The 24148-nt window shown below is 47.8% G+C and overlaps 3 protein-coding genes across 5 annotated transcripts; 2 read left to right on the top strand and 1 right to left on the bottom strand.

Moving 5' to 3' along the window:
* Positions 1 to 722: 722 nt before the first annotated feature.
* NOXRED1 (NADP dependent oxidoreductase domain containing 1) lies at positions 723 to 7244 on the top strand. Its single transcript, XM_049825997.1, is given in 10 exon segments — positions 723 to 755; positions 2208 to 2399; positions 2401 to 2437; positions 3541 to 3654; positions 3657 to 3717; positions 4621 to 4625; positions 4966 to 5139; positions 6121 to 6331; positions 6909 to 7156; positions 7159 to 7244. Coding segments are annotated over 10 exon segments (1161 nt in total).
* Positions 6864 to 13487, bottom strand: SAMD15 (sterile alpha motif domain containing 15). 3 transcript variants are annotated; one of them, XM_049825360.1, is made up of 3 exons: positions 12330 to 13487; positions 11219 to 11317; positions 6864 to 8756 (listed from the first exon to the last, which is right to left on the bottom strand). In XM_049825360.1, the coding sequence occupies exons 1-3, from the start codon at positions 12453 to 12455 to the stop codon at positions 8490 to 8492; spliced, it is 492 nt and encodes a 163-aa protein (XP_049681317.1). In that variant the 5' UTR covers positions 12456 to 13487; the 3' UTR covers positions 6864 to 8489. The 3 variants fall into 3 exon arrangements, with proteins under 3 accessions (XP_049681317.1, XP_049681316.1, XP_049681315.1); XM_049825359.1 differs by lacking the exon at positions 12330 to 13487 and adding an exon at positions 11487 to 11761 and having other exon boundaries at positions 8216 to 8756; XM_049825358.1 differs by lacking the exon at positions 12330 to 13487 and adding an exon at positions 11405 to 11731 and having other exon boundaries at positions 8216 to 8756.
* Positions 11909 to 22679, top strand: TMED8 (transmembrane p24 trafficking protein family member 8). Its single transcript, XM_049825357.1, has 6 exons — positions 11909 to 12132; positions 13471 to 13549; positions 16206 to 16335; positions 17277 to 17415; positions 17684 to 17983; positions 19012 to 22679. The coding sequence occupies exons 1-6, from the start codon at positions 12033 to 12035 to the stop codon at positions 19227 to 19229; spliced, it is 966 nt and encodes a 321-aa protein (XP_049681314.1). The 5' UTR covers positions 11909 to 12032; the 3' UTR covers positions 19230 to 22679.
* Positions 22680 to 24148: the final 1469 nt, after the last annotated feature.

The raw sequence follows: 24148 nt of genomic DNA on the forward strand, positions 1-24148 counted from the left end.
GCAGGCACTGCCCAGCTGATGTGGATGATGTTGGGACAGCCTCAGTGGGATACAGGTTTCCTCTTTAATACCTGTCCTAGTCTCTGTGTACTTTTGGCATGTATCTGCTTTTAGGCAGCACAGTCCAGCTGATGAAGTAGATCATGGACAGAATTTGCATGAAAGTAGCAAAATGCTTTCTTTTTTGCTTCCTTTGGAAATTCAACCCATCTGCCCCCACTGGAGAGGCCAACCTCCTTCTGGTTGAGAGCACCTTTTCCCCATGAACACGTGTGGGCAGGATCTGGCATAGAGACATGTTCAATCCCTGCCCTCTTAGTTTTTTCATGCTGACCTAGCTGCTGGCCTTCAGGGTGGCACAGCTGCACCCAGCAGAAAAAACTAGAGACTGCTGCAGTGAAGGTGGTCCTCCCCCATGACTGATTTCTGCTTTCTTCTATGCTCTGGGGGATGCTGCAGTGGCTCCGGGAAAGCCCATGGTCCCAGCTTCCTCACGTGAAAGCGTGCTATTCTCCAGTAACTGGGCGCTCACTGTGGCAGCAGCAGTGCCCAGGTTGGGATGGCTAGGCACCCCCAGGGGTCTGGGCTTGCTACCCACACAGGTAGGGCTGGTGCCTGCCATCCCATCGGGGGACATGAACCAGGACAGAACCTGAGCAGGTGGAAATTTAGGGGCCTCATTTCAGGCCACCCTCATTCCTTGTGCCAACTACTGTGGTGCTATGGGCACCAGCAGACTGCGGGTGGTAAACAGTGTAAGACATTCCGACCACTTGCGATGGGACATAGCGTCATGTTTGTCCCCGATGAGCTTGGCTGAGGGTGTTTCAGCCCCGTTGGTGCCTCACCCTGTGGGAGCTGTTGCCTGAGTCAGGTGAGCTGCAGAGAGCCTTAGGGAACGGGCCAGTTTTTGCCTCTCTCCATCTCCAGTGCAGGTTTGTGATACACTGAAGCGTGCTCCAGCTTCCATCAGGGGATACAAGTAGTTCAGATAGCTCAGCAGTGCCCTGCTCTGGCCAAGATCACTGTACATTTGCCTTGCGTCAGGCTACATGATGCATGAAGCTGTCCTCTGCTGAAGCAGGCAGGGCTCAGAGGTGTTGTGCCAGCCACCTCTAAACCCCCAGCACCTTTGCTGGCTGCAATGCCATCTCCTTAGCAAAGGATAGAATCAGCTGCTCCAGTTTTCAGAGCTTTCTGGGCTAGTCATAGTCACTCTGTTGTTGTGACAGTTGCCTCGTACACCTGAAAGCATCCCTGCAGCTCTCTTCAAGCAGTAAGACAGGTCCTGGGCAAGGATTCCCACACATGGACACTGTTGAGCTAGCTGTGCCATGACACAGGGACTTCATGGAAAATACATGCAGGGAAAAGGAGCTGAGAGGCTGCTCAGCTGGGGAGGGCAGGAGGCACAGTATCGGCCTAGAAAAGCTTAGGGCGAATGAAAAAATATCTTCAAACTGGAAAACTGAACCATGTGCTGAAGGTTATATTTTTCTCATTATTTCAAGCCCAGGAGCAGCTTCAATGAAGTCTGTCCCAAGTGCTGTGCCAGCAGCTTGCAGGTAGCTGGGCTTTAAAGTCCTGCTGGGAATTGTGTAATAGAGAAACGTAGCATCAGAGAAAACATGGGTTCAGATGTCCACTGATGGATGCATCTTGTTCTCGGTGGCTGTGTTGCGTGTGGGGACCAGCCACTTTTCTAGATCCCATGTCAGCAAGGAGAAACCCTGAGAAGGGCTGGGGTCTCACACTGCAGGTAAAACCCTGGCAGGTGCTAGGATGGACTGCAATGCTGCGTGGGTGGAGGCTGTGTCCCTCTTTTAAATCCTTGCTGCTGATGCTTGTCCTTCTGGGCCAAGATGTGGGACCTTACAGAGCCTTTTGAGTCCTCTCAGGCTGGTGAAGCAGCAGCAGGTGAGGCCTTGATGTATCTGCCAGGTATCAGCTCTCAGTTGCTGAGCTGCTTTATAGTCAGTGCTCAGTTAGCCTCAGCATGGGTGGTGTGTTTTGGGATCGGGACACCATGCTCCCTGGGGTCTAGCCCCAAGCCCCACAGATCCTGTGCATACCAGGCTGCACCTATCAGCTTCTGCCTCTCTGGCAATCCCATTGGAGAGCAGGGGTGTGAGTTGGGCTGGATGCAAGGAGTAGAGTTGGGATGTGCTATCTGGACATGTGGCATGAGACCCTTCCTGGAAGTGTAGGACCACGTGTGGTCTAGGGAAACCGTGGCTGGTGCTGGGCTTCTCTGCTTCCCCTGGCACAGCAGGACCGAGAAGGGTTTGCCAACTTCCTTGGGGGACAGCCATGGCCCAAAGGTTGGGATCATTGGCAGGGGCCACCTTGGGAAGCAGCCGGCCCGAGCATTCCTGATGCTGAGCTGGACTCTGTGCACCCAGTATCCATGTTTCCACCAGGTGCCCTGAGAGCCTGCGTAAGTGCTCCCCAGCCTATGACTGGAAGTGGGACTGCACTTATCTGGACTTTTTAACTGCACTTTTTTCATAGCATTTCAGGCAGAACTCACTAAATAATGTTTTTCTGCCAAAAATATGGAAGGCATGGAAACTCCAGTTTTTTTATTGGGAAGCAGAGGATGCTGTTGTAGAAAAGATCTTTATTGGGTTGGAAACCCACTGTCCACCAAACATTAATTTAGTTGTTTGCTTTTTTTTACCAGTGCTATCTGAGCATGGTAGAGACATTAACCCTGTTCTTTGAATGCTGGCTAGTTAAAGAACCATTTTAGTTTAGTCCCCCCCATTTTCGTGGCTCTTCAAAATTCTCCTTATCATTTGCCAAGAGCCCGGTCGGTGACTGAGACCCCAAGCTGTTAAATATTCACCCAATAGAGAACACATCTCCCCAGATGAGTGGCAGTGCTGAAACAGAGACGTCCCCCTCCTTGTTTCATGGCTGCAGGGTCAGTTGTAGCAGACAAGCTTCTCACTGGGCTCTGAACATCCAGCCAGGATGAGAGGGGATCAGCCTGCAGCATTACAGGAACTGTGTGCATACAAACTGTCAACTGCCCCGTAAACTCTTACATAAAACAAGACAAGTGGGGAGAATGGTCCTCCAGGGAGATGCTTGGAACAATCAAATCCTCTTCTAATCATCTCAGGGCAGAGAGGAAGCAGGGATTATTAAATGGCTTTTTCTAGATCTTGAAAACTAGCCAGATCCCAAGGCTTGGCTGTTTCAGCTAAAGGCTTTAAATCAGCCTGCGTGAACTGGGTCCAGGCAGCTGAGGCAGCTGAGCTCTCTGCATATTTATTCCTGGCAAAGCGGCTGCCTGCTCCCTGTCAGTCTGCTGCTGCCCTTTACCATGTGTAGGAGTGGTGATGGGCAGCAGCCGAAGTCCCTCCATGCTACTTTGGGCAGGCAGCCAGCAGTCCCAGCCTGGCAGCAGTGGTTTGTGTTTCACCTGCATGTGGCAGAGCACAAGTAACTACACTGCCAGTGCCCAGAGGTGCTGGTCGGTCACCTGTGCTGGTTCTGTGGGCTCTTGAGTCCCTTTCTCCTTGCTTATTGCAGCAGACCTGCAGAAGCAGGGGCTCGCGTGCTTTTATGACAACACTCAGCTGGTGGCCTGGGTGGATGTTGCATTCCTCTGCTGCCTCCTGTCACATGTGCCTTCCATCTGCTCCGTTGACCTGCCATCCAGAAACACTGCGTTGTGTACAGCCTCGTCGCCACTGTCCCTCTCCTCGGGTAAAATGGACCACGTCATTCCAGAGCCTGGACAGGCTGCCATTGTTTGGGACATCACAGGGCAAGTGCAGCGCGCGTGTGCTCTGGCCGAGCCGGAGCTGTGCAGAAGAACAGCTCTTACTGCCTCTTACAATTTTATTGTGAAACATCATTGCAAACCTTGTCACGGTTTGTCACTTCCCCAAGTCCCCAACTGCTGGAGTCACGGAAACACTTTAGGGTTTCAGCTTTCTGTTTGCCTAGAGGAAGTTGTAGACTTTTATGGATATAAACCTGAAAATATGATCAAGAGGAGTCAAGGGAGCTCCAGATCAAACACAATGCTGGCATTGAAACCCCGCTCCTGCCAGCGCCTCAGATTATCGCTGCAAGATAACCTATTGTGAGACAACGCAGGAAACAAGGTGCAGAGAAGCATCCTTCAGTCTCCACACTTGAAAAAGCAAACTCAGCGCATTGTGTTTCACTTTAAACTGCTGCCATAGCTCTCGGGAGGGCTCTGAGTGCAAGGGTACGACCTGTACCTCCTGCTCCTGATTCCTGGGGGTGCCCAGCCACTGCGGTCAGGCCAGTCCTGGCCACCTGCTGAGGTGACCACTGAGGGGCCAAACGTGACGCTGCTCTCCATGCTATGGGGTGAGGCTGTTCACTAGTAAAAGGTTTGCTGATCCTGCAAAGGCTAACTGCTTCCTCCTTTCCAGCTAAACCTAGTTTCTCCCCCATCAGCTAAACCTGGGTGATGGTGGCTGTTTATTGCAGGGCGGAGGGAGGGCAGGCAGACAAGTAGTGGGGATCCAGCTGGAGAGGGGAGAGGAGAGGAAAAGATAGGAGAGACCTTGCTTGAGGGAATCTGCCTGCAGTGGGGAGGGACCTGGACCTCAACATGTTCCTGTGCCGCTGCAGTTGCGGTATGACCTATGTGCACTGGGGGAGAAAGTGCAAGGGACGATTTTTATGCACAACCACACCTTTTTTTTTTTTTTTTTAAACAGACCACTATATGGCAAAATTAACAATCCTACTCTGCCTATCTCTCCATTGGCAGTGTTAAGGCCCACGGATTAACTTTAACACAAGGCAATGAGGTTCCATCAGATCGGAAGAACCTTTCTAGCTGGTTAAGACGGCTGTTGGAAAGGAGTCCTTATAAGAAACGTTAATGGGATGAATCCCAGCAACTGTCAACTCAGCCACGGATGGTGCGGGGGGATATTCCCTGCTGCTTCCTCCGGCTTTCCCTCACCGCAGAACTTTCAAACCCCACGACCCCACCCGCGCCGCGCGTCCCACCGCCGGCTCCGGGCACCTGCTTCGCCGCAGCGCAGCCCGGGCTCTGCGGGAGCACCCTCTCCCTCTCCCGGTACGCTCGTTTCGGCTGCCTCCGCTCTCGGGTTGAAGCAACTCCTTTGCCACAGTGCCACCGTGAGGGCGCGGCCCCGGCCGCGGGCCAGGGGCCTCTCTGGGGGCGGGGGGCGCAGGGGACGGGACGGTCCCAGCGGCGCTGCGAGCCCCTGCTGCTGCTGCTGCGCAGGCAACGTGCCCCTGCCGTTCCCGAGGGAAAAGCTCTCTTCTTCCTTAACCGTGGCAGCAGCCCTTCCGAGGAGTTGCGCTCGGTGGTTCCCCTGCCTGTATGGTTCAAGGCTGGGTCTGGGCCGGCAGTAATTTTGTTAGTTAATTTTGTGAAATCCCTCCTAGAGAAATCCTGGCAATGTACAGCTGCAGCTGGAGTGGAAGTAGCATGCGTGGAAGGGGGTAGTTATGCACGAGAAGCGGATGGGCAGAATGAGGCAGTATGTGTCTCCTCCACCAGGTTCTCTGATCAGCGCCCCGGGGGGGGTCACCGCTTTCCATGTACCTGCCACCAATTTCTAAACAGCTACCGCTTCCCTTCATGAAACAAGAGGACCTCTGAGGCTCAATCAGTGAGCAGGAACTGAGATACACTTTCTGAGCCAGAACATGGTTCACAATCCCTCAGGCACAACTTCTGTTTCCATGGACATGCTGTTCCTATTGCCGGCTGCTACCTCTGTCCATCGCAATTTCATTAACGCTTCTGCACGCACTTCTAATGCTTGCATTGCCAAAAGCTCTTAAAGCAGCTACAGTGCTTATCGTGCCACGATGGCTGAATGGTTATAGGACTTTATATGCAGCCTGTAAAGGACTCCTGTTTACTTGATGAGAATAAGCTACAGGAAATACAAACTACACTAGACTTGTTACTATTAATTGCAGCATCCTTTACCTAAAATGATCCTAGATCAGAGGTTTCAAATAAACCAGCTCTGATTGATTGCCAATGCAATTCTTCACAGGAGTGGGAGATGAGAATATCCCTTCACACCTGTGTGCACACTGGTAATTGACATTTGATTTTGTTTGTCCTGCAGGGAAAATGAGTCAATGCTGAATGGCTGGCGGCCATTTTCTGTGCAGCCCTGAACAGCAGCACACGGCAGAGCCTGCCTCACCAGAAGGCACTGAAATTACTCAGTGACCTCTGTGTTCCTGAATGCTGCCCCATCTGTGCAGAGCAGAAAACTTCCTGTCCATGGTTTGTGTGCAAGAGTTTTGCCAGCAAAGGTTTTGCCTCTTCAAGGACTCAAGAGGGGTAAGTAAATGGTTGAATGCTGAGGTACTGCTTGTCCAGGCTTCCTCTTTGCTCTGAAACTTGCCTCATCCCACAGCTGAAGCATGGGCTGTCTTGTTGGGTCAGAAGGTGCTGACCTCTGTGTTGCCCTTAGGACCACAAACCTGCCACGGAAGATTGCCTTAGATGATGTATTAGCAATGAAAGACCTGGACTATCATCCCTGAGTTATTTTGTCTCTCATTCCTGTTTGGCTACTTATCAGGGTTGTATGAAGCCACTGATCAGGACCGGAGCATTGGATGCAGAAAAAAAATTCCTATGGGAGTATCTGGAGAGGACAGTTCTTAGGGGTAATAAACTTATGGTAATAAACTTGTTGTGGACAAGACTATTAAGGGGAAACACTGCTTGAGGGAAAGGAGTCCTGCTTGTGCAGGATTGTTCTAGAGCCATTAGGCTCAGTTTTGACCCACATGGTAGAGTAACTCCTGGAATACTTTAGATTCAATTTTCTGAGTCTGACTGTTTCTCAAAGACCCAAGAAAGGGGCTTGTAGTCACACACTGAAGAAAACCTTTATTTGTTAAATTATTAGCAGGCTGCTTCAGACTGTTACGGCCCACAAACGTTTCCACTCCAGAACCTTCCCCTGCTTTGACCTGACAGCTGCACAACTGAGAGAGCCTCCCTTTAGCCAGCTGCTAGAAAAGAGTGAACTTGTCCAGCGCCATCTTGTTCTACTATAGCAGGCACCCTTTGGGGACTGGCCTACAAAGCAATGTGGGCTGATCAGCACCAAGACATCTCTTACTTCAGCTGTAGTGGAGCCTGGTGTGATGTTGGATAACAAGCCTCCATTCTCCAAGCTGCTACTGACATTTTCTCAGAAATTCCAGAGGAAACTGCTGACCATGATTCTAAATCCTTGTAAAGTATAATGAAGCCCATGGCAGAATGCTTTGCTGAGGTCTCATCCCAGCCGCCTCACGGGACTGAGAGGTGCAAGAACCAGCACTGTTTGCCCTTGGACTCCTTAAAATATTCCAGCCAATAACTCTATGTACACATTTGCTTCTACAAGTTTCACTCTCTAGACTGCTCAGCAAACTTGCTTCTCCCTGGCTGCCTGAGTCTTGCTTTATTTTGGTCTGAATTTGCTTATTACATAGACATCTTGACCTACAAACTGCTTCAATTTCACTGCATTTCTGTTGCAGTTTCAATAGAAAACTGAATTACAAAACCAAGTTACAATTGTTTTGTAGTGGCTACAGCTTTGGCTTAAATAACTAAACAGGCTTGGGCCCAGTTATGTTTGTTTGTTTTTTAATTTTTCCACGGGGGATCTTGAGGAAGCCATTGCTGCCAGGCAAAATAGTAATGATTTAGTCAGGAGCTCTTTCTGTTGAGCCAGGCTTAAATCAGCACTTACTGATACTTCCTTGCTGGTGACAATGCACCCCACCACCACCAATCATATGGTACTTCTTTCAAGGAAAAAGGAGGTAATTGGGCATTCTGTCCAAATCCACCCAGAACAAAGCATTTATTTCCTAAATTCTCTAGTTCAGCTTGCAGTATTCTCTTATACTTCTGGCCATCATCTATCCTGTCTTTCAGTACTGTTTACTATGATAAACCACTGCTTGGTTTTGCGTCTCAGGAAATAATTTCTGTGGTGAGGCCAGGGATTAGTTGTGCATGTTGTAACTAGGCCCCTCGCTTAATTATGATTGCTGACAGCAGCTGGCACCACACTTGTATAGCAGTTATTGTATATGCCATTTATCTTACGTCTGGGCTTTACAGTGAGCCCAGTCTGCAGACACTAAAGCCTGGGAGAAATCTATTCATGCGAGCTGCAGGGAAGTTGTTATCAATCACTGGTAATTAAAATATGTCTATGATTGTTTTTTGGTCTTTTTAATCAACTGTGAAGCAGAAGTCAAAGACAGACAGATAGCTTCTGCTTCATTTAGTTCCTGGAAGCAAACAAAGGATTGCAGAAAAGCGCCAATGTGGGGATGTGTTTGCTGTCATCAAATGGCTATGAGCTGCAATGGCCTTTTCTATAATTGGGAGAAGGTGGAACTGTACCTCCTTGGACAAATTGCAAGGTAATAAGGGTATATTCTGCTGTCCCAGCTGGTCTTCTTACAAAGTGCAGTGCGAGTCTCTAATCCTGCCTCTGGCTGCCCTGCAATATGGGGAGAGCATCTGCTTCTACCCCAGTCTGGGCTCGTTGCAAAGGAGGAACTGTAGTATAGGCCTCCAGTCCTGCTTCTTGGATAAACTGTGAGAAAGTGAGGGCATCTGCTTTCTTTCCTGATTGGGATTTTTGCTCCAGGAAGAGACCCATGTTGTCTCTGTAGGGGAGGGCAATGGATCTGTTGAACAGTGGCTCCTCAATCCCCAGCAACACTTGCACGTGTCGTGAAATCTCCTGAAATACAAGACAAAATACCAGAAATTCACATTTCACAGGGCAACAGCTAATAACATTCATTCTGTGTCAGAGCAGCAGGAAAAAGAACTGAATTTCTGAATTTTGGAACCGTTTCATGCTTGAAGTTGCAACTCGACAGGGATCTGAACACATGAGCACCATGCGATGTAAAAGCAGAGCAGACCGCACATTCTCCAGATTTACTGTGGGGGATGGCATCACATCCAGTCTCTTACTGGCACAAATAGCTCTGCCTTCCTCTTTGCACTTGCAGAACAAACAAGTTATGGGTGAATGAGCTGGAGTCTGTTCTGCCTAATGCAAAAAACATTGCTGCTTGCTAAGTTATATTGTCAAAAACAAAGTCTATACACAGAAGAGGTGTAAAAACTAACTAAACCAATAAGCCATATCGCTCATTAAGAAGATGATGGGTGACTGGCTGTGTGAGCGAGCTGGACCTGGAACTGTTGTGAACAGAGCCTTGCCATTATTTCTGAAGTCACTTCTGAAAATGTAACTTTCTGATTTGACTGAAGCTTTGAAATACAATCCACAAGGTTTTACTGATCTTCCACAGCATTTGCTCAAACCCTTCCCCCAACTTTGGCTTGACTCTGAAGAGCAGTACCCTACTTTGTATGATATCCAAAAAACCACCAGATGAGTACCTTCAGTGGGTTTGGTATTTAAAATACCAGTACAGTGGAATTAAAACCAGCAGCAACTTCACTTGTTCATGCTGCATAGCTTCCACATAATTCACTGTGTAGTTCTCTACCAAACTGCCATTTCCTCTAAATTGCAAAAAGTTTCTATCTCACTGAGCTGATGCTATCACATTTATTTCTATAGTAACTATCTCGGTTTTAACTGTTCACAGCCTTTCATTGATATTTCTTGTTGGGAAGCTGATGTGCCCAGGATTATGGCCTTAACTTTGCTCTGAAACCTGCTCTAGTACACACTTCCTAAAAAAGACCCAGAGGGCCACATCCTGCTCAGAGCTCTGCACGCTTGGATTCTATCAAAATAAAGTTCTCTAAAACACAAATAACTGGCAGGATAGGGCATGATCTTCAAGAACATCTAGGTTCCACTGAAATCTGTGAGATGTTTCCAATTCACTTGCAAGCTTTTGAAAACATTACAGAGACAGTCGCATTTCCAAGCTTGCTGCAGTATGCTGGCTATTGCCTTATCCTAGCTCCAAGGAATTTCAGTTTCTACAGGAGGAAGAATGGGTTACAGTTGATACCTCTAACCTGTGGCTTACTGTTTCTCAGCAGTTAAACCACCACCATCCATAATCCCTATATTCCAATGTGAGGATAAGGCTTACAAAGCCTAGAAAATTCTTGCTATCTTTGAGAAGTGCAAATGACTATAAAGGCTGTATCTGCTTGTCCTAGAAATACTTTGAAAGGCTGCTGTCTGAAAAACGAAGCATTGTAATTTGATGCCTTCTCCTCCAACCAACAGGCAAAGTTATGGCACTAGTCAATGTTTTTGGTGGCATATTTCATTTCAAACAAACAGTTAAGATGGTGCAGCCAAACAGGACTGTGATGAAATTGCTTTTTGGTGCTCTAGAATAAAACAAACAGTGTTCATACCCTAGTCATTGGAGCATAAAGATTTTTCTCTTTTCCCGGTTATTTAAACTTCTACCTTGTGTCCTCTGGGGAAAGCAACTTTAAATTATGATGTGAAACAAATTATTTGGCTCTGTAAATGCGGCCCCAAGTCCCTCTATGGTTTCTATTAGGGAGGACAAGGAGGGTAATGAAATTTAAGTCAGCTTGCTTATTTTCTGAACTTCCAGGATGCTTTGGAAGGCCATACTGTAGCCCCAAACTTCTGTCTAGTTAGCTTAACTATCAGTGTTTGTTAAAGATAAGATGTAGGTTTAAAGAAAAATGACCAGACAATTATATGTTTATAAAATGAGGAAGAGACAGCTGTTTGTGTTCAGCAAAGTGTAAAACAAGGAAGTAAAAATGAGTTGCCCTTCTGCTGCTTGAGATCAGTGGCTCAATTGCTGCAGTTTAAATCTGACTAGATTTTTAGAAATTCTACAAATCGGTAAGTGGAAAATTACTGAAAAGAAATTCTGAGGGATACTTAAGAAGGTGCATGCATCTCGCTAAGCAATTTCATGGGAGAAGAGGAGCAACACAGGCTTAAAGAAAGGCTAAGCACTTCTGATGCACTTACGGTGTCCCAGAAGGGAAGCCTGCGATCTCCAGCCGGCTAAGGATTTATATCTGAAAAGACTCAAGAAATCTAGCCGTTTGGCTGAACAAATTGGGTCGTCCAGTTTCAGGCTCACTCCGAATAAGCAATGTGCCTGGGCGGGCAGACTATAGCCTAGCTTGCTTGCAAGCAGAAAGGGTCAGGGAGCTGGGTGGGCTCCGAGGGGCTGAGGAGGGATCTCCGGGACCCGCAGCCGGCCGCACCTGCATGTGGCCGAAGTCCGTGACACCCATGGCGGGCAGGCTGGAGCAGTTCACGAGGATGAGGCGGCGGCCGGTGATGCCGTTGGTCCTGAAGCACTCCTGGAAGCGGAGGGAAGGGCGGGTGGGCCGCGGGCAGCGGGTCGCCCTCGGCCATTACCGCCTCCCCCGTCCCCAGCGCTCACATACGCTCACACACGCAGAGTTCAGGGCCGCCGGCTCAGGTGGCGGTGAGGGTGTGTGCTTCCCGCCCGGGCCGGGAGCCCCGCACCTCGTACTGGGGGAAGCCGAGCTGCACGACCCACTCGGCCACCTCCGCGGCGCTCCAGGCCAGGAAGGGGAAGGCGGACCGCGGCCCCCCCGCACCGTCGGGCTCGAGCTGCGGCCACTCGGCCGGCCCGGCCCCACGGGCCCCGGGCTCGGCTCCATCGGCGCCGTCCCCAGGCCGCCGCGGTAGCGCGTCCTTCTGGGCCCACGTTCCCATGGCAACCGCCTCTTCCTGGGGGGGGGGGGAGTGTGCACCCTGTCGGCCTACAAAGCCGCCTGCCTCCCGCGCCTGGCGGCTCTGCGGAACTAGTTTTTGCTTGGCTGCGTCGTCGAGGGGGGAGGCTGAGGGACGAGCACCGAGGCACCACCCTCTCCCTTCTGCTTGGTGCACGCGTACCCGCTCGGCTCCTGCCGCGCCCCCCTCCCCCCGACTGCTTGGGTGTTTCCGCCGGCGGCGGCCGCAGCTCTTCGGCTCCGCTCGGCTCTTTCCGCCGCGGCGGGGCTGTCGCCTCCGGCTCCGCGCAACTCGGCCGCCCGCTCGGCCCTACCCATGTCGGACGTGCTGGCCGCCGCCGCCGGCTCCCGCTTCGAGCCCCCGGCCGCAGGGGCGCCGGGCGGCCGCAGCGGCCCCGCGCCCCGCGTCCCCTCAGGTACGGGCTCGGCAGGGGAGGGGGCAGCCGGGCTGGCCGCGGCGGGTCGTGGGAGCGGCTCCCCGCCTGCGCGCTTCCCTCCCAGCGGCGGCGAGCGCCGGCAGCCCGGCCGGGGTCCCTGAAGAGCCCGCCCCCGGCGGCGGGGCGGGCGGCGCCTGAGGGGCTGCCGGCGGCGCGTATTTTAGCGGTGGCCTTACGGCTGGGGAGAATGCCGCGAGTTTCCTTCCCGTGGTGGGTTTCCTCGTTTCTCCCGGAGAAGCCTCATTTCCACGGGGGAGGCTTCCTTCGGTGAAAAATACGGCACCCCTCGCGGAGAGCAGCATCGGGAACTGGAGCTTGGCGAACGTTTGCTCTGGCGGGTGGGTTGGCTGCTGGGGGGAAGGGGTCGGGCTGTGGCGCCCGGGCGAGCCCTTCCGCAGCCGGCTCTGCCCTCAGGGAGGACCCCGCCGCCGCTGCGCCCTGGGGCGCTCGGCTCGGCTCGGCTCGGCTCGGCTCACCTGCAGCGCCTGCAACTCCAGCAACGGTTCCCGGCGCCGCCTCCCTGCAGCGGGGAGAGCGAGGGTCGATGGAGGGTTGTGAGGGGCGGCGTGCTCTCCCCGGTGAAAGAGGCCCCGTCTAGCCCGGAGCTGGACTACCCCCGCCGTGCGGGCTCTGCCGTGGCTGGGGGCCCGGTGCTGTGTGCCCCTGGGCTGGAGGTGCCCTCCCAGCTCCGAACTGACTCTGCGAAATGGCCAGCGGCTGTAAGGCTTATCATCGCCAGAGAGCTGCAAAAGCTGGAACTTGTCCGTGCCCAGTTCGCTGCCTTAACGTGATCAGACAGCGGGGCTGTGGAGCGCGTACCGCAGTCGTGTGGGGACAGAGCTTCCCCAGAGTTCAGGAGACTCGGGGGAGACCAGGAGCCATCTTTATAGGCAGACCTTTTAGCAGTGACCTAGGAATTTCCATCTCGTCAGTGCCCTGTGGGAACCGCTGGGTGATTGCTTTTTCCAGGGCTTTGTCAGCCCGGTTTTGCATGGTGACATTTGGCCTTGTTCTGTCCTTCTAAAGCTAGGATTGGTGGTTCCTGAACAAACCCTGCTTCTGAGAGTGGTTCTGCACTAAAAACATGCATGGAGCTTTCGTTCTTCCTTTCCTAGGGTTGAGACCATTAAAAATCTTTGTTCTGCAAGGTGCTAGACTTAGCTCGTAACATGAAAAACTGGTTGGCACAGGTCTTCGTTCCACAGCCATGTGACCTTGTCAGCGTTTGAGTGCTGGCGGTAGTTTTTCCTACTATCTGTGTATTCTAAAGACCAAAATTTATTTCACCGTCTCTCCATATATTCTGTTTGTTGTTAGAAAATGAAGACTCAGCCCAAAAGACAGAGCCTGCAGATCAGCCGGTTGATTCGTTGGAGTCCAGTACTTCACAGAGCAGGTAGGAAAATCTTTTTGTGTATTGTGGCCCACATGCATGACAGTCTTTCACCCCTGTGACCTCTGTATGGCAGTTGATTTCTGTGCAGGTGAAGACAAGGGACTGGAGACTGAATTGTCTGCTTTGGGACAGTATATACCGGAATCAGTATAGGAGGGACTGTTCTTACAGGCTTAAGCTTATTTTAAGGCTTATGAAATGATGAGGTGTAGTTCATGGCTCAGCTATTCAAATCACAGAATCATTCAGCTTGGAAGGAACCCTGCAAGGTATTGCAGGCCATTGTAAGAGCTAATAAACTCAGCAGGAAATTTTCTCTATCCTGTCTGGAGGATACTTTTAACAATTAAGCATTCCCACTGTCCATAATTCTGGTGGAGGCTGAGCAAGAAAACACCTTTTACTGTTTTCTTGACAATGTTTTGGCTTTTTCTTCACCCTTTGTGTTCTGTGTCACTCCTTCGTTAATGCTGCTGATCAACCCTGTTATCAGATGTTTGGCTTATTATCTGTTGGGCATGTGGTGCTTGTGGCCAAGTCATTGCATTGGTTACAAGCGCTAATACCGTATGCGGTGGAGTTTCATTTGCCATCATACGTTTGTTACACAGAATACAATTTCAGAAACGTGCAAGTTAATTACATCAGACAGTAGATAAACCACAACCTTATTGAAAAACAGGGGGGAAAAAAAATCCAGCAAAAACCCCCCAGCAAACCACCCTACTTACTAAAACAGCAGTTTGATACCATCTTGGCTTCGTGCTAATGACATCTGTATCAGCCTTCTCGACTCCAACCATGTGTTCTTCCATCTCTTTATTATGTCCTCCAGTTTTCTTTGAAGAGATTAATATAGACTGTGAGAAAAATGGCTAAAGTAGATGCTGGATACTTGTGGATGTTACCTGATAAATTTGTCTTAAGTTAGATCCCCTTTGAAAGGGATGGGCATGGTCCAAAAGGGTTGTGTGAGGAGGAATCAGCTGAACTCCATCTTTGTAAATCTGCTTCTAAAGCTTGTGTAGCTCTTCCTAATTTTTCAGTGAGACTCTTGGGCTTCAGTGGTGTCTGGAGGAAAAAAATGCCAAGCTGTTAGCTCCTATGTTGATGGAGAGCCTTTTGAGGAGACGTGCACCTACGGTAGCAAGTAACCAAATAGCCCTTCTAGGTGTGATCATGCAACTGCTAAGCTAAAAAGCAAACGGGCTGTAAAACGATGGTGTAGAAGTCCGAATTTGTCCTTGGCTGCTAAAGAAATTGTTATGGATCACTGTGAGAGTCCTTCTTTTAAAAAAATCATCCTCTCCAAGTGTCTCTTCTTATATTCTCCATCTGCTGCCATTTTGTGTATTCTGGTATTCAGCTCATTTGAGTTGTTCTTACAGACCTTCTGGTTTATCATGCCATTTCTAGGAAAGGAAATTGCACTGTTGCAAGAATTTAAGTAAGAAATGGCTTTATTTCTGGATAAGATCTGTACCCCTATAGGAATAAAGATTTGGAAACAAAAGCCACATTTGCCCTGTTCTAGTCTTCTCTATGGATGCAGCAAGGCATGTGTCCGAGTTGAGCTGTGTATGGGGTTTGTTTTAAATTATTTTTTTAAACTATTCCACACTATGCTGATAGTCTGCTCCCTTGCTAATGAGAATATTTCTCTTTACTGAAAGGAAACATTTGAGGAAATGTACATATTTTCCATTACTGCTGTGTTCTCATGTTTCTGATCCTTTAGACCAATGCAGCTGACATTGGTTTTATAGTTCTGTGAAAAGGCTTTGCTTTTCAAAAGGGCAACTGTTTCTGTTCTTATTAAAGACTAGGTTGCTTCTCATGGAAGTTTCACATAGTATCTGAGAGTATGACAGAGGAGACTCTTCCAGCATCCATCTGAGTTCATTTGGGATAACTCTTTCCAGCTATAGACAACATGCAGCATTTTTTTAATATAATTTAGAAGAAAACCCTCAACAGAGAATGAATGCCAAAGATGTTTCCTTTCTTGCGCATTCTTTTCCTGCTACATACCTTTCTTTTTGTTCTAACATGTCCATCTCCTCTTGTCACAGTGCAGTACTTGGACCTCTTTGCTGTTATTGTGCTGCTGTTGTATGTGTTATGGCTTGCTTGTCTGTGCAGTGTATTTGAATATGGCAGAAGGATACCTGGGTGCTCCCTGTATCTCTTGGGATTACTGATAGGAAAGGCATAATGGGCCACTTAAATAGAGGGCATTTTCAGGATGGCTGTCAAAACTGTTCTGAATCCTTTCACTGATCCAGTTGACCACTGATGGAATATGCAGATGTAATGTAGCAGCTGGCATAAAAGAACTTGTCCTTTCTTGAGCAGAAAAGTTGCTACTGATCTCTGCACTTAGTACAGTGTTGGTGAGCTAGCATGCTGTGGGGTGAGTGCGGTGAATACGGAGTATCTCACTGAAGTTGCTCCCTCTGACTTATATGGAAAATAGTCACATGAAGATGAGGGTAGGACTGGGGTGCAAAAGGCTCTTTGTGCAGCTGGCAGGTGCTGACCACAGAAGCTTGTTCCCTTCAGTCCATTTGAATTCAAATTTCAGAGCAGAGTGATTCCTCTGCTGGCTGTAGCCTGGGTGGAAGTGCTGAACTGTAGTGCTCCCTTCCTCTAAAAGGTCACAGATTGGGTCCCTTGTGAGTGTGGGCACGACAGAGGATTCAAAGGAAGAAGCTGGCACTTTGGAGGACCAGGAAGTGGCTGAATTGGAAGAGAAGCTGCCTGACCAAATCCCGTCCCTCAGAGAGGTAGGTGGGTGTTTTTTATGCTTGAAAGCAAGGAGAGAGATGCAGCAATAGTTCTTCCATCCTACTGCTGTGCTTATAGCTATGGGACTGAGGCTTTAAGGGTTAAGACAAATGTAGTATTACCATAGATTCAGTTATATTTTTTTCTGTACGTTAGCAGGAGGTAAATGTTATCAGTCTGATTTGCAAAATCCCTCTTATGTTTTCGGCTAGTCCTCGCTTCCTTGCAGTTTTTGGCTTGCTGAGACTTCAAGGTTATTCTCACCTTCTGCCTCTTGTTTGGGGCTTCTGGGAATTCCCTTCTTGCAGATTTATGGAAGAGGGAACTGAAAGTGACTCTATTGTCTTTTGTTTCTTTTGGTGAGCAGCCGGTTGGTTTGCATTACAGATACAGTTGGGAAAACCTGTGCAAGTGGCACCCAGCTCAGGAGCTGTGAATTTGCATATATGAGGAGAGGAGACTGGCCCTAGTGAAACAGATGGACTTTTAACTAGGATGCAGCAACTGACAGTTTGATTGTGGCTGTAGTCTAGATGCACACAGAGCTGAAGGGCTCTCCCTAGAGAGATTGTGTCTTGGGAATTCTTTCCAAGAGTAGTCAGCTAAATCTGTAAGGCTGTTGCTTTATTAAGAGGTGACAACTCTGAGGCAGATGCAAAGATGTGCCTGCCCAGGGACTCCTGGGAAGGCCAAGGGGTGTGTAATTTGTGAGACTAAGGCAGCATTTGACTTCAAAGTTCATGACTTTGGTGCTGTGGGGGAGATAATGCAGAGAGGTGTCTTGGAGCCAGCCAGTTCTTTTTAACTAATAGAAGCTTCTGCAGGGTCTGGCTTGGCTTCAGAAAGATGTGTGTATTACTAATGAGTTGTTTTAAATCCAGTTGGGAACTTTCTTACCAGGATGGTCTTTGTGACAATGTTTCCTATGTGCCTTGTGCAGGAAGCTGTTCGGATAACCAACTACCACGTATCTCAAGGAGCAGGGGATATAGTCATGATTCAGTCAGATCACACTGGTGCTGTGGATATCCTTTCAGCAGAGCTGGAGACTGCAGACCTCCTCGGGGAGCAGAGGAAAGGTGAGTCCTGAAAGGAAACCACTTGTTGGAGCCACTTTTTAAGTATCTGCCTTGGCTAAAGAAGAGCAGAGGCTGTCCTGGAGGCACTGCTAATTCCTGCTGGAAACTTGGGCTCCTGACTAGTGCGTGGGAAAACGTCACATCCAGGGCTTCTGGGAGCAGGCTCCAGAATGCAAAAGCCTTATCAGAAATAGCTTTACGGTTTTCAGATAACAGCTTGTCAGTAGTGAAAAGTCAGGTGAGCCCACGATCTTTTCCCTTGTCTCAGCTCAGCCTCCTCCTCTGGCTCCACCCACCATGTGGACCACTGAGAAGACAAAGGAATTCAAAGCCAAGATGGGAAAGGAGAAGAATTGCCAGATGGTGGTGAAACGAGGCGAGGTGGTGACGGTCCGCGTGCCAACCCATCCTGATGGGAAATGCATTTGCTGGGAGTTTGCTACAGATGACTACGACATTGGGTTTGGAGTCTATTTTGACTGGACCACAGTTACTAGCACTGCCATTACTGTTCAGGTCAGCGAATCCAGTGATGAGGAGGATGAAGAGGAGGAGGAGGAAATCGAAGGTTAGTGCAAAGCTCATAAGGGTTCATTTGTGGTGCTTGTTGCCATGCTGCTGAGAGTGTCTGTCATATGCTGTAATTTCCATCTATTTTTTTTACTCAGCCCACTTGTTATCTCTGCAGCCTTTTGGGTTCTTGGTTAGGCTGTGATGAGAAAGCATTTAGTCCTTCCTGATTCAGCGTGTATGTCAATGGCTGTCCTTTTCCAAGAGCATTCTTAAATTGAACACATTGAAAAATAAAATCAGAATTCACTTGTTCAACTTCTAGGTGATAAAAAGATTAGGGTCTCAAATTTTAACTTGACTGGTTTTTTTTTTTAGACTCTCAGACTGAAAAATTTCTGGTGGCGAGTAGGAGCAAAAAGGTTTTGTTTCTGGGTTTTGGTATTGGTTTTGGTTTTTTTTTGGCTGGGTTTTTTCCCCACCGTACATCAGTAGCTCCTGCTGACTGCATTCGAGAGGATTGCTACCTGTGTCTTTGTACTTGTGAAACACACAGTGATGTTGCCTGTTCTATGACTTCAGTGTATAAGTGACCAGTGTAGCTGGGAGGTTGGTGTCTGAAATTAATTTTGCATGCTCCCCAAAGAGGGGTAGGTTCCTGTATGAGGAATCCTCTTGGAGAAGTGAATTGAGAACGTAAACAGAGCGAGGTTTTAGGTAAGAGCTTTCCTGTCTTTCTTTTGCTTCAAGTCTATATCACTGGGCCACTGTTGTGTGTATAAAAGCAGTGAGGTGTCTAAAAGGTAAGTCCAGGGAGAGGAGACCAAGCTGGCAGGCAAGTAGATACTGTCCATCAGTATTCCCAAGAGAACTGGTTCTCGGCAGGTCCTTTGTCATGATAAGGAAAGCTGGACTTTGTGGGTATGATTTGCAGAAAGGTCAGAGCAGACGCTATGGGTAATGCTATCATAGTTAGCCATCCATATATCTGCATGCCTCTGCTGCATTCTGGTCTTGTTGATCTTTTTCTGGACTACCTAGCGGCTTGACTGGCTCTGGCCTACTTGTCTCCTCTCTCCTATTCAGGACTTGCCCCTGTTGGTGATGTGGAAAGGGGCTCCAAAAGCTACCTGCGGAACCGCTACGGAGAGATCATGCCGGTATATCGGAGGAACAGCCATCGTGAGGTGCAGGCAGGCAGCCATGAGTACCCAGGCGAAGGCATCTACCTGCTGAAATTTGATAACTCGTACTCTCTCCTCCGCAATAAGACTCTGTTCTTTCACGTTTATTACACTAGCTGAAGAAATGGGAAGGGGCAGGGACGGCAGGCAGGCAACGATGAATGTAGCAGGCTGCCACCCAGCCCTGGTACCACCTGATGGGCACTGCTGCGTGACAGAACCAAGGCACAATTCTGCCGGCTCCTCTTCAGACACTAACTGGTTTCTCCCCACACCCTCCTTCACTGCTGTCCCAGTGCAGAAAGGTAGTTCCACAGGCAGCTGCTATTTCTGTAAAACTTCAGGGTGTCTGCTCTGTGCAAGCATTGGGCTGGGCCTTCATGTCACAGCTGGTAAATGCCCAGAGGCCAGGTTCAGATGGTTGTGGTTTTGATCTGTTGCGCTGGTATGAAATGAAGTGAAAATATTCTTGGTCTGTTACTATTCTGTGAATAACTTTTCCGAGTCTCCTGCTGCATTTGCATCACTAGAGGGCAGCTCTCGGCTGCAGTGAGCCCAAAGCACAGCTGGCTTGTCACCTAGCCACTGATAATCTCATCACCTACCACCACTACATGTCACCAGCAGCCAATGCTTCCTTCACTCGTGTGGGTGTGGATGCAGCTGGCCAGTGGCAGCCCATGCTGCAGTGGCATGGCAGTCATGGCACGTGTTTGAACACGGGGTGGGGGGAGGGTGTGCACCTAAAAGTGCATAAGAAAGTTTTATTGCAGATTAAGAATTGGATGTTATACCTGTTCATTGTAGGGATATGTAGATGATTAAAACTTCAGTGGCCACCAAAAGTTTTTTCTGTAATCCAGATGTGAAGCAGAAGAAATTACTTACTGCTGTGCTGAATAAATACAAAAATGTTGGAGTACAACCAGTAAATATACAGGAAATGTTTCTTAGAAGCAGCATGTTGGTTCACTGGTATTGCTGCCAGCTAGATAATACCATACGTAGCAAGGAAAAGGCTCCCCAGAGAAGCGTAGCACGTCAGCTGCTATTGCTGTTGCAAAGGTATTGTTAGAAAAGAACATCTCTGCTCAGAAACTTGAAAGGTGTGGGATTTAACCAATCCTTTCTGTGAACCAGAATCAACAGGGCTGTTGCTAACCCTGACCACATGGTAAAGGATGAAGTTCCTTGGCATGTTTTGGTGGCTAGTGATGGCATTAGCAATCACCTTCTGCTCAAGTACTGGCAGAGTTGAACAAGGATTAAGTTAATCCTTCAGAGATGAATTTTAAATCATGTTTATCTGTAACTTGTTTATTTTAATACTTTTAACTTGAAATCATTCTCTTTTCTAAGAATACTGCTGTATTTACATTTTGATACCTCTTTGCAGAGACACAAAATGGCTGTTTGCGTGGTGATTTTAGTAGAGTTCTGAGTTTCATTTTTAAATTCTCCAGGTAAAGCACATCTACTTGGTCCGTTCCTTCTATTGAGACGGGATGATGGACGAAATTATTTTGGGGTAGTTAAAGCCAAAGATTTCACTCATAGGAGGGCCACAAATTTCCTATTAAGGCTATATTGTAATGCTGTGCAATTTGGTCCATATTCAAGCTCTCCTTTTAACTATCTCTGCTTACTTATTCACTGCCCCAGAGCACATAGTCGGTCAAAAAGGTAAGAGAGCGAGCAGTCAGTCTACAGCAGAACAGCCCAAGCTGGGAGTAGGAGGAGTGGAAATGCAAAGAACACTGGTTGGAGCACAATGGCTTTCTGGGTGAGCAGGTAGGCAGCAGAGTAGGTCAGGGTAAGGAGCAGAGTTGTTGCTGCTTTGGGCCCTGAGATGGGGAGAAAACAGCCACCGTTCTCAAAAGAGAGAGAGAGCGCGCGTGCACCTGGGCAGCAGGGGAACTGTAATGCTGCCTTATCCAAGCAGGGGCAACCACAGGACAACCTTGCAGGGAGACAGTATGGTAGGGCCTGGTATCTGTCAGAGTAAGATGCTCTTTCATTTAGCAGCTTGGAGAGAACTACTTCCTTTAGCCGCTCTTGGAGGAGATGAAGGACCATCCTGTGGCCTTTGTATAGCACTTGAATCGTCCCTGAGCAACTTGGGTAAGGTGTGCTCCTTATTTTTTTTCATCCTTTGTCTATCAAGTTCCTAGACACTAAACAGAAGAAGGTAGAAAAGACCCTTCAGTCTGACCACAATGTCAGCACTGCCCCATGCAATGACTGCCTTTAGTCCTTTGCTGTGAGATCCGGAGAACCCTGTGTGCACTTGCTGGTTAATGTATGATGCACTGTCTGGCACCCACTCCACTTCCTAATTAGGATTTATTTATGACGAAGGGAACTCTGACCTGTACATATATTAGATATTCCACAATTGTTGATCCTCAGTTGCATAGCTTATTGCAGGCTAGTAGGTTATCTCCACTAAAAAACCTGTTTCCCTTATAGTGTGGCCTCCCTCCCTGTTGCTAACTCACAGTTACTTCCCCGTCCAACTGTTGCTTATATTAAGGTTTGAAATACATTTTGTCATGTTGTAAGAAGTTAATAAGGCCTGCCTCACAACCAATTTTGATCACTCACTGACACGTAAATAGTATGTGCCAGTTTTCAAGCCATTAGTAGCTTTAGTTAAGAAAAGTTGCACTGTAGATGGTAATCCTATTGCTCAGTTCTAGCTTTCTGAAGTGTTGACCAACCTTTAATAAGGCTCTGGTCACTTGTTTGGAACTGCGACCATGTCCTAGTCTCATTGACCCAAGCCCAACAGCAGCACTGAATATGGTATGTCACCCCAGTCAGCATGGTGCTCAATCTGCAAATGCAGTGAGCTCATAGATAGGCCTGCTGCAGTGGAACTGGAAGTGTTTGGTGTGTGTTATTTCACTGCTTCCCAGAAGTATCTGGTATCTCTTAGGAACACAAGATAGTTTTAGGCACAGAATATTTCATCTGCAGGAAGCAGGAGCTTCCCAGTTGGACAGGATAATTCCTCTTTTTATTTTTTTAGTTTCCACATTATATGAGTATGTTGTTTCTCAGGTATTCAGATAGCACTCATTATCCAAGTGACAACTTCTCTTTGGAAGCATATATAGTCTTTATTCTTCTTCTGATAAATCCAATAGCTTGGCTGTGTGGCTAGTGATTAACAGCAGTCATTCCCATTCAAAATTGAACCCATAGTTCGTTCAAAGAATTAATCTTATTTCTCATGCATCTTTTTTTCAGTTTGGTGTATCCCCTGGATTTGTATCCAATCCTGCTGTTTGGCTGAGGCAGTGATGGAAACCCTTATTATTTTAATTGGAGACCTTTGGAACTAGACCTTGGGTCTAGAAAGAAAAATGAATTAAAAAGGCAGTTGCACTTCAGAGAGGGAAATTAATCCTTGAGAAAGGAAAAATCCTTTGTTTTTGTGGAAGGAAGACCTTGGATAAGTTCTTAAAATGTTTCTTCTCCCTGTAAATTGTGTCTAGAAATTCAAAAAGCTAAATCAAAGGAGAAGCTTTTTTTGCATTTTGGGTTTGCTTTTGTGAAGGCACAAAATTGTTTTCTGTTTTGTCCTGAATATAATTTAGATTTAGAAATAAGATTTACATGTTCAGCCAGAGATATGACATTCCTGTAGTGCAGGACTTGTATAAAAATTAGCTTGTATAAAATTGTTTATAAAAATGGTAACAATCTGTTGAGCTTTTTTTAATGTCAAAGAAGGTCATAAGCACTCTGTTTTCTCTTTTTTTCCCTTTAGGTGTAATGTAGCAGCAGGAGTTTAAAATGTATGTGTTTTACTGAGGACAGAGAGTTAAAATTGCTTAAATCGGGGACCACTTGTACTGATTTAATTTACTTACAAACTCTGTGGAGGCCTGTAATATCGTTTCTTGTGAAAGGTTATTGGTGTCAGCCATAGGTGAGTTGCAAATTAATGCTTGGGACCCATTTAACAGTTACGTAGATTATTGGTAATGAGCTGTTTACATGAACAGGTAAGATGAAAATGCATAAGAGCTTAGTTGTCTGACTTCAGGTGCTAAGAAGAAAGTCAAGTTACTATGCAACTGAGTCTAAATGACAGCCACACACCTTTTCTTTTTGGCTCTACCCTGTGCGCTTGTCTCCTTGTAACTGTGTGTGCATGTAACCTTCATCTATGGCCTGCAGTGGGCCAGCGCGGTGCTGGACCTGGGGAGGTGGGTTAGAAGTGAACCTTGTCACGTGTAGTTGCTGAAAGACTTATTCTTGTGGGGAATTAGGGTAGAGAATGAATCTTTAAGTGAGTTTACTTTTATCCCCACTACTTATATCCTTTCTTCTTGTCTCACTACCCCTACTAAAGCCACTCTACAGCGGATTTATCACAAGGTGCCTTAGGAAGAAGGAGCATGTCTGGAATAAGAGCCATAGGTGTCATTAATCCAAGGGATTTCTTCTCCTTGTTTCTCTGCCCGGGGTAGAGGGCAGGTACTTCCTAAGGTCAGGCAAGGAGACCCCCTACAGGGTGTTCCTGGAGATTTAAGCTGTTCACTAGACGGCCTTGTAAGACGAGTAGTAGAACGGTGTTTGTTTCCTGGCGCCATAAGATCTTTTGCCTTTTAAAATCATATGCTGCTGTCAGATACCAAGGAAGACCAGAGGACTACTCCTTTTGATATGCTGATGCTAAACCTGAGGACCAGAGGAATGCTAGATAGAAGAGCATTCCTTGTGGCCATTCATTCATCATTTTCTCTAAAAAGTGTGTCCGAATCCAGCGTTGTGAGTGGTGTGTTCTTATGTGTATTGAGGCTGGATAAGAGACCAAAGCATCAACATTTTTTTTCATGTACAAGTGTGAAAGAAAATACTTTCTCTTTTTTTCCTGTCTGGGAAAATATTGGATGTGACAATGTCATGTAGATGTAGCAGAACATCTCAATTGGTACAATTGGTAGAATGAAAAACTGGGAACTGATAGTATTAAATACATTGGCTAATTAGACCGTTAAAGAAGCCAGGAGTTTAGCAGGAGTCAA

This window comes from Accipiter gentilis, chromosome 22, assembly GCF_929443795.1.
Source record: "Accipiter gentilis chromosome 22, bAccGen1.1, whole genome shotgun sequence".
In the NCBI taxonomy this organism is placed as follows: Eukaryota; Metazoa; Chordata; class Aves; order Accipitriformes; family Accipitridae; genus Astur; species Astur gentilis.

Coding starts and splice junctions, on each gene's coding strand:
- SAMD15 (XM_049825358.1), bottom strand. CDS start 11,644: ATGGAGCCGAGCCCGGGGCCCGTGGGGCCGGGCCGGCCGAGTGGCCGC. Junction 11,318..11,404: donor TGAACTCTGCGTGTGTGAGC/GTATGTGAGCGC, acceptor CTCCGCTTCCAG/GAGTGCTTCAGGACCAACGG. Junction 8,757..11,218: donor CGGACTTCGGCCACATGCAG/GTGCGGCCGGCT, acceptor CTTGTATTTCAG/GAGATTTCACGACACGTGCA.
- TMED8 (XM_049825357.1), top strand. CDS start 12,033: ATGTCGGACGTGCTGGCCGCCGCCGCCGGCTCCCGCTTCGAGCCCCCG. Junction 12,133..13,470: donor CGCGCCCCGCGTCCCCTCAG/GTACGGGCTCGG, acceptor GTTTGTTGTTAG/AAAATGAAGACTCAGCCCAA. Junction 17,984..19,011: donor GGAGGAGGAGGAAATCGAAG/GTTAGTGCAAAG, acceptor TCTCCTATTCAG/GACTTGCCCCTGTTGGTGAT.